Source organism: Mobula hypostoma, chromosome 7 (genome assembly GCF_963921235.1).
Source record: "Mobula hypostoma chromosome 7, sMobHyp1.1, whole genome shotgun sequence".
NCBI lineage: Eukaryota > Metazoa > Chordata > Chondrichthyes > Myliobatiformes > Myliobatidae > Mobula > Mobula hypostoma.
In genome coordinates, this window is record NC_086103.1 from 129456390 (window position 1) to 129468715 (window position 12326).

The following is a 12326-nucleotide window of genomic DNA, read 5'->3' on the forward strand; positions in this document are numbered from 1 at the left end:
ATCCTGAAGACTGTTGTGCATGAAAATCCCAGGAGGTCAGCAACCTCTGGGCTACTCAAACCACCCTGTCTGGCACCAGCAATCGTTCCACGTTCAAAATTACTTCGATCACATTTCTTTCCGGTGCTGATGTTTGGTCTGAACAAGGACTGAACCTTTTGACTATGTATATGTGCTTTTATGCATTGAGTTGCTGCCACATGATAGGCTAATTAGATATTTACATTATGGAGCAGGTGTACGGGTGTACCAAATAAAGCAGCCACTGATTTACACTGATAAAAAGGAGGACTGTAGTAAGACACATCATAATGCAACAAGCTTCTGACTCAGAATAGAGGAATCTTGGGTGACATTTGATTAAACTCCCCTCTGCGTAGTAAAAAGACAGATTTTATTCCTAATTTCATTAATTTTTTTAAAGCTACGACTGCTCGAAGCGTGCCGGGGATCAGCTGGGATATTGCTTTATAAATAAGAAAGCAGTGTGACATTTATGCGGCAATTGGGATGCCCGCTGGGCGTTGATTAGACGCCTCGGTGCAGGAAGTGAAATACTATAAATTCACATCTCGTCACAGAGTTTTCAGTAATCACAACACTACTGCGAGTAAAACCATGCTGAACTAACGCTCCGACAAGGCAATAACCTGAGACCATCAGGAAAAATCGTCGAAATGAAGAGCAGTTCTCAAATGCAGATTATCCTGGTCGTCTGCTGTTTGAGTACTTTCAGCTCAGGTGCGTCGCTTTTCAAGTTACTTTTAAGTTTAAGGATGTACAGTAAAACATTACATTTTTTTTAGGTTTTCCAAACTGAGCTTAAAATGCAGATGTTACGCAAAAGTGGTACATTTACTTCACGAAGAACAATGCCTATCCTGACTGTACAACAGTTTAATTTACCAGAATAAACTGTCAAATCACATTTTCACCATCCAGACTTTTGTGTTAGGTTGAAGTTTTGATGTACAACTTTCTGAGGTTGATTACTTCAGATAACGCCGTTGCTCTGTGGAAGTATGGTTGCCGAGGACGATCTCTATCAGTGACTGTATTGGGGTCGGTGGTTAAAGTAAGATTTTGACACATTATGTTATTCTCAGCCCCAGGGAAGATGGGGCCAAGCAGGCAACTGATCTTATTGACTTCATTGTATCGTGTTAGAGATGTTTGCCATTAAAACTTGCAGCTATAGTTAGATTTTTATGCGACGTTAGCTTGGAAAATTATTTTGATCCGAATATTCACCGTGAGGCGATAATAATGGATATTACACTTAAGGGGAATGCGCTCAGTTTCATTATGGATTGGAAAGGAAAAACATGCAAGCTTTTGCCACCAAATCAAACGCACCAGAGTTTAAAGGAATAAGGTTTGGGGAATATAATATGTCCTGTATAGATCTGACCCATCTAGTTTCGGAGAGAGAACGCCGGGAGAATGCAATAGTTTGTAGATTCATAGATAAATAACTCGTCTCTACAACCAACATGCCTATCAACACTAATCTCATTTGGCAGCGATTGTCCCATTTCCCTTTACCTTGCTTTTCCATGTACCTGTCCAAATGCCCTTGAAGATTATAATTGTACCTGCCTCTCTCACGCTTCTGGCAGCTCCCTCCGTAATTCCATCGTCCTCCACGTCCCTTTATTTCTCTCTTATTATTTGTGTAAAGATGTATAGATCCCAAGATATTTGTCAAAAACTACGGTCATAAATTCCGTATTATAACTGTTTTGCAGTTAATACATAATAATCCCCCATACATAGTATTGGCTATAATGCTCTCTCAGATTTCAACCTCCTACCAATTATTTAGATTACCTAAACACCAATCGTGGGACAGGTAAGATGAAACATTGGTCACCAAAGATACGTGGTACCTTCTTGCGTACACACAAGGAAATTAAAAATGAGTCATTACTGCAGTGGAGGGACCATGCCTTTAAGAGTTTCTCAATCATTATGCCACTCAATAGATTTAAATAAAACAAAGTAGGTTTTTATGAGCTATTCTGGGTGAAATTATTGCAGCACAAGAAGGTATAAGTGGACAATTATTTTCCTCAATTCTATTAGAAACTTGTAAGTGATTTTAAATATATTCTCTGCTTTTTGCTTTCACTTTTCTACTAAGAATATTATGGGAATCTGTTGATGAAGCTTTTGGGATGTGTATCTCCTGTTGGAAGCAAATTAGGATTGCTTTTGTACTGAAATTATTATTTGTGCTGCCTTTTCTGAGTTTGCATTACTAGTGTAACTGATCCTGTTTGATGTCATATAGTATACATGAACTTTATAGATCAATTTTTTTGGTTCATGGATGCATTGCCAGCGGTTCTTCAGTAATCTGATGGCCACTGTTTGAAAAACACCTCCATTAATCACAACTCTAAGACCATCTCCTTCATTCACTCTCAATCTCCTGCAATCTCAGCAACTCATCACCATTTTCTCATTCTACCTCACTTCCCATTCTGAAAATTCTCTTTTCTTTAGATTTTATTTTAAGACAACAAACCAGCTGAACAAAAGGAATTAAAAACCATACATACCCTCCTCCCTCCAAGTAACCCAGCTCACAATCACAGGCAGGTACAGCACTGGAACTTTGGGGACTTACAGTGATGGAGACGGTGTCGCAATGGGTTGTTCAAACATACGAGTCTGTGTATTCTGATTTCTTTCTCAACACGTGTGTTCTTTTATTCTCTCACTCCATCCTCCTGCCATCCCACTAGGAATAGGGTTCCCCTTGTCCTCACCTACCACCCCACCAGCCTCTGGGTCCAACATATTATTCTCCATAACTTCCACCACCTCCAACGGGATCCCACCACTAAGCACATCTTTCCCTCCCCCCCCCATTTTCCGCAAGGATCGCTCCCTATGTGACTCCCTTGTCCATTCGTTCCCCCCCCCCCGATCCCTCCCCACCGATCTCCCTCCTGGCACTTATCCTTGTAAGCGGAACAAGTGCTACACATGCCCTTACACTTCCTCCGTTACCACCATTCAGGGCCCCAGACAGTCCTTCCAGGTGAGGCGACACTTCACCTGTGAGTCGGCTGGGGTGATATACTGCGTTCGGTGCTCCCGATGTGGCCTTCTATATATTGGCGAGACCCGACACAGACTGGGAGATCATTTCGCTGAACACCTATGGTCTGTCCACCAGAGAAAGCAGGATCTCCCAGTGGCCACGCATTTTAATTCCACGTCCCATTCCCATTCTGATATGTCTATCCACGGCCTCCCCTACTGTAAAGATGAAGCCACACTCAGGTTGGAGGAACAACACCTTATATTCCGTCTAGGTAGCCTCCAACCTGATGGCGTGAATATTGACTTCTCGAACTTCTGCTAATGCTCCACCTCCCCCTCGTACCCCAACCGTTATTTATTTATATACACACATTCTTTTCCTCTCTCTCCTTTTTCTCCCTCTGTCCCTCTCACTATACCCCTTGCCCATCCTCTGGGTTTTTCCACCCTTTTCTTTCTCCCTGGGCCTCCTGTCCCATGATCCTCTCATATCCCTTTTGCCAATCACCTGTCCAGCTCTTCGCTCCATCCCTCCCCCTCCTATCTTCTCCTATCATTTTGGATCTCCCCCTCCCCCTCCCACTTTCAAATCTCTTACTAGCTCTTCTTTCAGTTAGTTCTGACAAAAGGTCTCGGCCCGAAATGTCGACTGCACCTCTTCCTAGAGATGCTGCCTGGCCTGCTGCGTTCACCAGCAAATTTGATGTGTGTTGCTGTTCTTTTATTATCTGTTTCTTCATATCACTAGCTAAATTTTCTTCCTTTTACTTAGACAATAAAACTCTTGAAACTGCAGTGAGAGTGGAATAAGATTAGGGAAATGCCCTAACAATGCACTGTCACAAATGTAATCTATGCAAATAGAAGTTTAGATACAGGGACACTGTGTACACTAGCGGCTAGATAATCCATTTCCCACGACAGCTACTGCCTGACCCTCTCTAGTTCCTCCAGCAGTCTATTTTTCTCTCCAGATCCCAGTATCTGCAGTCTCTTGTGTCTCCACTAGATTAGAAAAGGTATCTACAAATGGTTGCTTAAGGGCACAATAGCTCAGGAGTTTGGAAAAAGGGATTGCTGCTGCGGTTAAAGACTTTAAAGGTCCAAGCTACTGAAAAAGATTTGTAAATCAGGAGACGTAAGATGCTTAACAAAGCCTGTGAACTATGACAGTATATTTGCGATAAGTTTTAAAGTGTCACGTAATGTATGGATTGATGTGAGATGCCCCAGCTGTTACCTTTCAGCATAGTGGTGTCTATTACAGTCATTCTGTAGTAGAGACCAATGCCACAAACATAACTGACACACTGATGTTAAATTGCTGCAGTCAGTCCAGCGTATCCAGTATCTTGTACCAATCTAGCACATATTACTATCATACTTTCACGTCATCTTAGGTTTTGCAGTCAATCAATTACCTTTTTCCTACAATTGTAGCATCGTTACTTAAATATTATAATAATCGCTGTGAGCATTAGCTTCAGCTTATTTGGTAACACTCATACTACTTGAGTGGGGAAAGTTGTGGGTTCATACACCTGTTGTTATACGGCAACAGCTTTCAGATAGGATATTAAACCACCAGAAGGTTTCATGAGTCTTTTAAATTTGTTCTCTGATTGGTCATTCTAAGCATGTTCATAGTTCTCCATCTCTATTTCGGGTTCTTTTTGACATCTGTGACAGTGAGTTTCCTGAAGACGAGAAAGCAGTTTCAAATTACCCAACACACAAAATGTCCCTAATAGAAGCATGGCGGCCTTCCAAATTGTAGCCATCAGGGACGGGCACACAAGATAGCCATGCAGATAATTTTTAATTATTCTTTTTAACCATTATCTAAAACTGGAATAGAGACATCAAGGCCCCATCCATTCCCCTGCCATCTCACCTGCAATTTAAATCAATCTTTGCTTTCTTTCCCAGCTTTGAAGAAAGCTCTTCAAACAGAAATATTAACACTATTTCTCTTCTAGCAGGTGCTGCCTGACCTGCTGTTTATTTCCATATTCTCTATTTCAATTTAAGCGAATCATGGCTGTTCCCGTATCTAAAATCCAATTTGCCACCTGATCCCCATACCTTGGGATGTGCTTCATATCCAAAACCTATTAGTCTCACTCCAAAATGTAATCCCATTTCCTCATCAGATTATCCACCATAGCTCTTAGGATCATCCATCAGGGAACTGTCAAAGTTTATAACAGATTCAATTGAAAGCTTCTGGTTATTTATGAGATTTATTTCACTTCTATTATTTTCTTTTAATGATATTTTCAACCACATCCACTTTCCATGTTAGCCAGTATTGTTATATTTAGAGTTAATGCACATTCCTTGATCATTTGCTTCAGTCACACTTATTTCTTGCTGTTGACAGGCTCACCACATCACTTCCAAGATTACTCTGAAGAATGGGACAATAACAGGGCAGAGGTATTACAAATGACTTTAATTAATATTTTGTGCCTAACTTCACCCATAAATTACATTTTCCAGGGCTGCACAATGTAATTTAAATGTACTTGTGATTTTGATTTCTCCTTTACAGAATTTGGCTTTGTGCTTCACTCACTTGAGAGCGCTTCAAATACAGCCTCAGGTAAAAATAACAATCCTAAATTTATCTATGAAAACAAAGATGAGAATTTTTTAATCAATGAAATATTTGATGGTGAATTATTCTTCTTAGAAATTGCAATACAATAAGGACATTTTGTTTCTAATCATTAATCTCTTTCTCTTACGCAAACCCTTGGGTCATGGATAATCTGCTTCCACGCGAGTTCTGAGGTCAAAGTTCAAAGTAAATTTATTATCAAAGTACATATGTCACCATATACAGCCATGAGATTTATTTTCTTGCAGGCATACACAGTAACTCCAAGAAATACAATAGAATGAATGAAAGATCATACCCAATCGGACGGACAAACAACCAGTGTGCAAAAGGCAGCAAACTGTGCAAATACAAATGAAAATAATACTAATAATGAATAAGTAAGCAATAAATACCGAGAACATGAAATGAAGATTCCTTGAAAGTGAGCCCATGGGTTGTGGGAACAATTCAGTAATGTGTTGAGTGAAGTTATCCCCTCTGGTTCAAGATCCTGATGGTTGAGGGATAATAACCGTTCCTGAACATGGCAGTGTGGACTCTGAGGCTCCTGTACCTACTTCGTGATGGCAGCAATGAGAAGAGAGCATGGCCTGGATGGTGGGAGGGATGGAAGTTTCTGATGAAGCCATTTTAGGTCCCACAGGTATTTCCATTGTGGGGAAGGATTACTTGACAGAGTGGATGTGCGGGTGGTTGAGCAGTGGCGCGTTCTTTCCACTATTAGTACTGAGCTTCTGTCTGCTCCCAAAGAAGGACTTGAGGTTTGCAATGCCATCCAGAATACAGCTTCTCCACTTTGAGCAATTATGAGTCGGATTCCCGTGAGCTGGTTGGTAATGTTACATGGGCTTTTACCATGATTGACTGGGCCACTATTTTTGTAGGTTTTTCTGTACAAGGATATTGGTATTTCCATACCAGGCCATGATGCAACCAGTCAATATACTCTGCACCACACATCTATAGAAGTTTGTCAATGTTTTGGATGACTTGATGAATGTTTGCAAATTTCTAAAAAGGTAGAGGTGTTGAAGTGTTTTCTGCGTAATGACACTTTCATTGCCAGACCTAGGACAGATCCTCTGAAATGATAACACCGAGGAATATAAAGTTGTTGACCTGTGATTCGGATGGAGGTATTGATGGAAGAAATGAATATTTAGTGTAGCTAATGAAGTGCCCATCAGGCATACTGCTTTAATCTAAATGAAATCTTTTCTTGTAAGTTGTTAGGACTGTACAGTATTTATCCAGTTAAGTGGAGACATTCTATCCTAACAAATGCTTTATAAGAAGTTAGGAGGTGAGTGGTGTAGTGTAATGTTGGTTTCTCTCATGGCCAGAGACTTTACCTGACAGGTCGGATTGGGTTTCTGGTCAATGATGAGTCTCCAGGATGGTGGGGAGCTTTGCGATGGTAATGTCAAGGGCTCGGGGGTTCAGATTTTCCTGTTGGAGCACTTCACTGACTGACTCTAGCGTTACACAAATGTTACTTGCCACGATTGATCATTCTCTAGCTCTTACTGCATGTGGGTATAGACTAATTCATATCTGAGGATATGTAAATTAAGAAAACTGAATATTATGCAATGTAAAATATCTCCACTTCTGACTGTATAATAGAAGAAAAGGACGTTGAAGAAGTGGTTTAGAATCTTTGGAGCCCAGACACTGCCTTGAGGATCACTTGTAGCAATTTCCCGATTGACCTCGGTTGATTAAAACTGTATGGGGTATGACACCAGCCACTGGAGTGCTTTTCCTTTGATGCCTATTGACTTCAGCTTTCTCCAGGTTGGCTAACATTTAGTCAAGTTCTGACTTGATCCCATTATGTCCTCACCTCTGGAGTTCAGCTTTGGTTCATGCCTGGATCAAGGCTGTAATGAGGTTTAGTAATAAATGGTCTGGGAAATTTAAGGTTATTGGCAATTATCTTGACATATTCCACATTTGTCTGATTAGGTGGTGATTAATCTCACTGGATTTGTTGTACTCATTGTAAACTGGCCACATCTAGACAATTTTTCACATTGCTGGGTAGACATCAATGTTAAAACTGTACTGGAACCATCTCATAAACGGCAGAAGCACAAGTCTTCACCACCACATCTGGGATATTAAGTGATTTCATAGCCTTTGCTAGTCCTTTCATCTATTTCTTGATATCATGCAGAGTGAATTAAATTGTCTTAAAACCACCTCCTGTGATGATAGGAACCACAAGAAGAAGCCAAATTGGATCATCCACTTGATGTTTCCAGTTGGAGACGATTTGAAAATGCCTTGACTTTGGCACAGATTTGTTGGTTCTCCTATTTTAGAAATGGAGATGTTTTTGAACCTGCTTGCTCCCGTTAAATTTTAATTGCTCACCACAATTCACAATCAGATGTGACACTAAACCACATCAAACCCTCCACCTTCCCAAAACCAATGAGCTTGCAGCATTCTATTCATTAAGGACCATCGCCAACATTATCATATAATCCACAAAAGACTGATGCAGTTGTTGTTTGGAAAACTGACCTCTATTTGCATAGACTGATTACCATCTCTATGTCCCCTCCTTCTGGACCATGACCCTATCACAAAACATTAGGCTTTTATCTCTCCTGCAGTCACTGAGCTCATTTCCTCTGCAGATTTTTTTCCAGAACCTTTGGCCTCAGCCCTCTCTTCTATCCCACCCTCCAATTCATAACCTGGACTGTTTGGGAAGACCCTTTGTTTCAACGTATTCTGGTCCATTAGTGCATTTTGAACATAGGGCCCGGCTACTTGATCTATTTGCAACAAGACTGACTATGTATTGAGTCTGAATTAGGTATCAAGATATGATAATTCATTGCATTGAGTCACTTTTGAGTTAGCTGTGATGAGGTCAGAATCCGATCAGCTTTTAATGTTTCACCTTGCCAAATATCATCATTATAGAAAAGGGTTTAGTTCTTTTGTAGCATATATGATGAATAAACTATTCTCGGTCTTCCAGCCGGGAACAGGTATCAATTTTAATCTGTATCCAGCTGGAAGTCCGAAAAGAGTTTATACGTTATTGATTATTCATTATTGCTTTAAATGGCATAAGTATTTACTTCCTGGATGGTATGTTCAAGGCCCCTGAAAGTGTGTATAAAAGATTTCAGGAGGCATTAGTTATTATCATTTCAACATGGCAACTCTTTCTAGATTGACTTTTTTTTAAATCCTTTTACAACTGACCTAGGTTTTAATCTAACTGGGCGTATTGAATCTAAATTGTTCCAAACTTATTCTGGTATCTGTCCCACATTTTTCCTTCCCTACATCGACGACTGCATTGGCGCTGCTTCCTGCACGCATGCTGAGCTCGTTGACTTCGTTAACTTTGCCTCCAACTTTCACCCTGCCTTCAAGTTTACCTGGTCCATTTCCGATACCTCCCTCCCCTTTCTAGATCTTTCTGTCTCTATCTCTGGAGACAGCTTACCTACTGATGTCTACTATAAGCCTACTGACCCTCACAGCTATCTGGACTATTCCTCTTCTCACCCTGTCTCTTGCAAAAATGCCATCCCCTTCTCGCAATTCCTCTGTCTCTGCCGCATCTACTCTCAGGATGAGGCTTTTCATTCCAGGACAAAGGAGATGTCCTCCTTTTTTAAAGAAAGGGGCTTCCCTTCCTCCACCATCAGCTCTGCTGTCAAATGCATCTCCCCCATTTCACGCACATCTGCTCTCACTCCATCCTCCCACCACCCCACTAGGAATAGGGTTCCCCTGGTCTCACCTACCACCCCACCAGCCTCCGGGTCCAGCATATTATTCTCCGTAACTTCCGCCACCTCCAACGGGATCCCACCACTAAGCACATCTTTTCCTCCCCCCCCTCTGTTTTCTGCAGGGATTGCTCCCTACATGACTCCCTTGTCCATTCGTCCCCCGCCACAATCCCTCCCCACCGATCTCCCTCCTGGCACTTATCCTTGTAAGCGGAACAAGTGCTATACATGCCCTTACACTTCCTCCCTTACTACCATTCAGGGCCCCAGACAGTCCTTCCAGGTGAGGTGACACTTCACCTGTGAGTCGGTTGGGGTGATACACTGCGTCCGGTGCTCCCGATGCGGCCTTTTATATATTGGCGAGACCCGACGCAGACTGGGAGACCACTTTGCTGAACATCTACGCTCTGTCCGCCAGAGAAAGCAGGATCTCCCAGGGGCCAGATATTTTAATTCCACGTCCCATTCCCAGTCTGACATGTCTATCCACGGCCTCCTCTACTGTAAAGATGAAGCCACACTCAGGCTGGAGGAACAACACCTTATATTCCGTCTGGGTAGCCTCCAACCTGATGGCATGAACATTGACTTCTCTAACTTCCGCTAATGCCCCACCTTCCCCTCGAACCCCATCTGTTACTTACATTTATACACACATTCTTTCTCTCACTCTCCTTTTTCTCCCTCTGTCCCTCTGAATATACCCCTTGCCCATCCTCCGGGCTTCCCCCCTCTCCCTTTTCTTTCTCCCTAGGCCTCCTGTCCCATGATCCTCTCATATCCCTTTTGCCAATCACCTGTCCAGCTCTTGGCTCCATCCCTCCCCCCACTGTCTTCTCATATCACTTAATCTCCCACTTTCAAATCTCTTACTAGCTCTTCTTTCAGTTAGTCCTAACGAAGGGTCTTGGCCCGAAACGTCGACTGTAGCTCTTCCTAGAGATGCTGCCTGGCCTGTTGCGTTCACCAGCAACTTTTATGTGTGTTGCTTGAAATTCCAGCATCTGCTGATTTCCTCGTGTTTGCGAAATTGAATCTAAGTCTCTTTATCCTGACTGGAAGTGTTCTGAGAAAAATGAATGTATTGGTACAATTTCATCACTATTTTTAAATAGGAAGTAACTTCTTGAAATTGGCATTAATTTTACTCAAAAGTGGCTGTTTTCAAAAATTCATAACATTTTGCTAATCAGCGCCATCTGAAGCTGAAGCTAAATGTGTATTGTTTGGACAAGGCAAAGAAAGCTTTTCCTTTATTCTGATGATGTTGCTGGATTCTCCAACAACACCTCTTATTGATCATGCACCACTGAAGGATACTATTTATAAGCTATCAAACATAACAGTTTGAATTAGCAAGAAAGTGCATGTTGAGATGGAAGGAAAAGGAAAGAATGTTTAATTGTTCTGCTTTCTTCTGAAATCGATGCTGATTTACATTCTCCAGTTTTAAATGTAACTGATGGATGCACTTGTAATGGAGCATTTCTGGTAAAAGTAAATGAGAGACCATAAAACCAAGGTACCACTGGAACAATAGATTACCTGTAATGTTAATATTTATATTAATTAGAAATGTTCCCTTCTGTTTCAGATGACTAAATTTGTTATGGACATTTGCAATGCCATCCTACAAAATATGCCAAGAACTGAGGCAAGTACTTGACATTAATCCTTTTAAGTTATTTCATTCAGATTTTACTTTATTTTGCATATTTTGCTTCCTTAATAATAAAACACAAAAGTTACTGTTACTTTCACTTTGTTAACTTTGCATTGTTTTGCCTTCTAGAGTGATGATAATGAAGCTATGTATAAAAGAGTAAGTACTATATACTGTCTTAAAGATTAAAATTGCAAAATTTGTTCGTTTCATTGAATATTATTAAGATCTTGTTTTTCTCTGCAGTTTTTATTTCATTACTCTAAAACACAAACACCAAATCTGAAGAATACAGTAAGTATTTTCAGTTAAGATGAAACCATGTCAGATTTTAAGCAGCTTTTATTATGAGTACTATTCCAGTATCAGTTTTCTTGTATTTTCAATAGTTTAAAAATTTAAGAAAATACCCATATTCCCAATATTCTGAATTTAAAATATTTAAATAGGATTGAAGATTAGAGTTAAATAGTAGTTAGATTTCAATAAAATGCATAATAAAGTCTATTATTAGGATGATTGTGTTCAAAACGTTGTTTGACCAAACTGCTGCAGGTACTTACACTTCCTGCAAGTGTTAGTCTGTTAATATCTACCAACTAATGCTTCTTTTTATTGTAGATATCTGCTGTGCACCCCTTACTGCATCTTGCTCCAAAACTTTCTGAAAGAAGAATGGACGGAACTCTTTATTCAGTATGCATCTTTTCCTTACCTTTTTTTTAACTAAATTGTGAATGTGCCTTGATCTTATTTGTTCAAATCTGCAATATTCTTTGTTGCAGCTTCTTAATAACAACATAATGCTTGATGTTGCTGCAAAGCTATGTTGCATTAATTATGAATGAGAACAAGGTCTAATTTGATGATAGAATATGAACATAATAGTCAATGTTGCTGAAACTGAGAAAGGACAAAATTGGAATCAGATTTGTTATTAGTGACTAAAATGACATGAATTTTGTTCTTTTGAGGAAGGAGTACAGTGTAAGGACATAAAATCACTATAAATCACAGAATTAAATAGATAGTGCAAACAGATAGAAAAAGATGGTGTCATTCGTGGACCATTCAGAAATCTGATGGCAGAGGGGAACAAGCTGTTTCTAAATCATTGAGTGCCTCAATTTGATTTTAAATTACTAACAAGAGAAAGCCTATGAAATCAAATATTAAATGAGAAAAGGCACTGCAAAACAAACCCACAGTAAAA

At 40.3% G+C, this 12326-nt stretch overlaps 1 protein-coding gene across 1 annotated transcript; it reads left to right on the plus strand.

Moving 5' to 3' along the window:
* Positions 1 to 528: 528 nt before the first annotated feature.
* On the plus strand, positions 529 to 11961 carry LOC134349944 (neuromedin-S-like). The gene is made up of 8 exons (XM_063054896.1): positions 529 to 741; positions 5438 to 5493; positions 5609 to 5659; positions 11045 to 11104; positions 11243 to 11272; positions 11360 to 11407; positions 11735 to 11809; positions 11899 to 11961. The coding sequence occupies exons 1-8, from the start codon at positions 678 to 680 to the stop codon at positions 11959 to 11961; spliced, it is 447 nt and encodes a 148-aa protein (XP_062910966.1). The 5' UTR covers positions 529 to 677.
* The last annotated feature ends 365 nt before the right edge of the window (positions 11962 to 12326 follow it).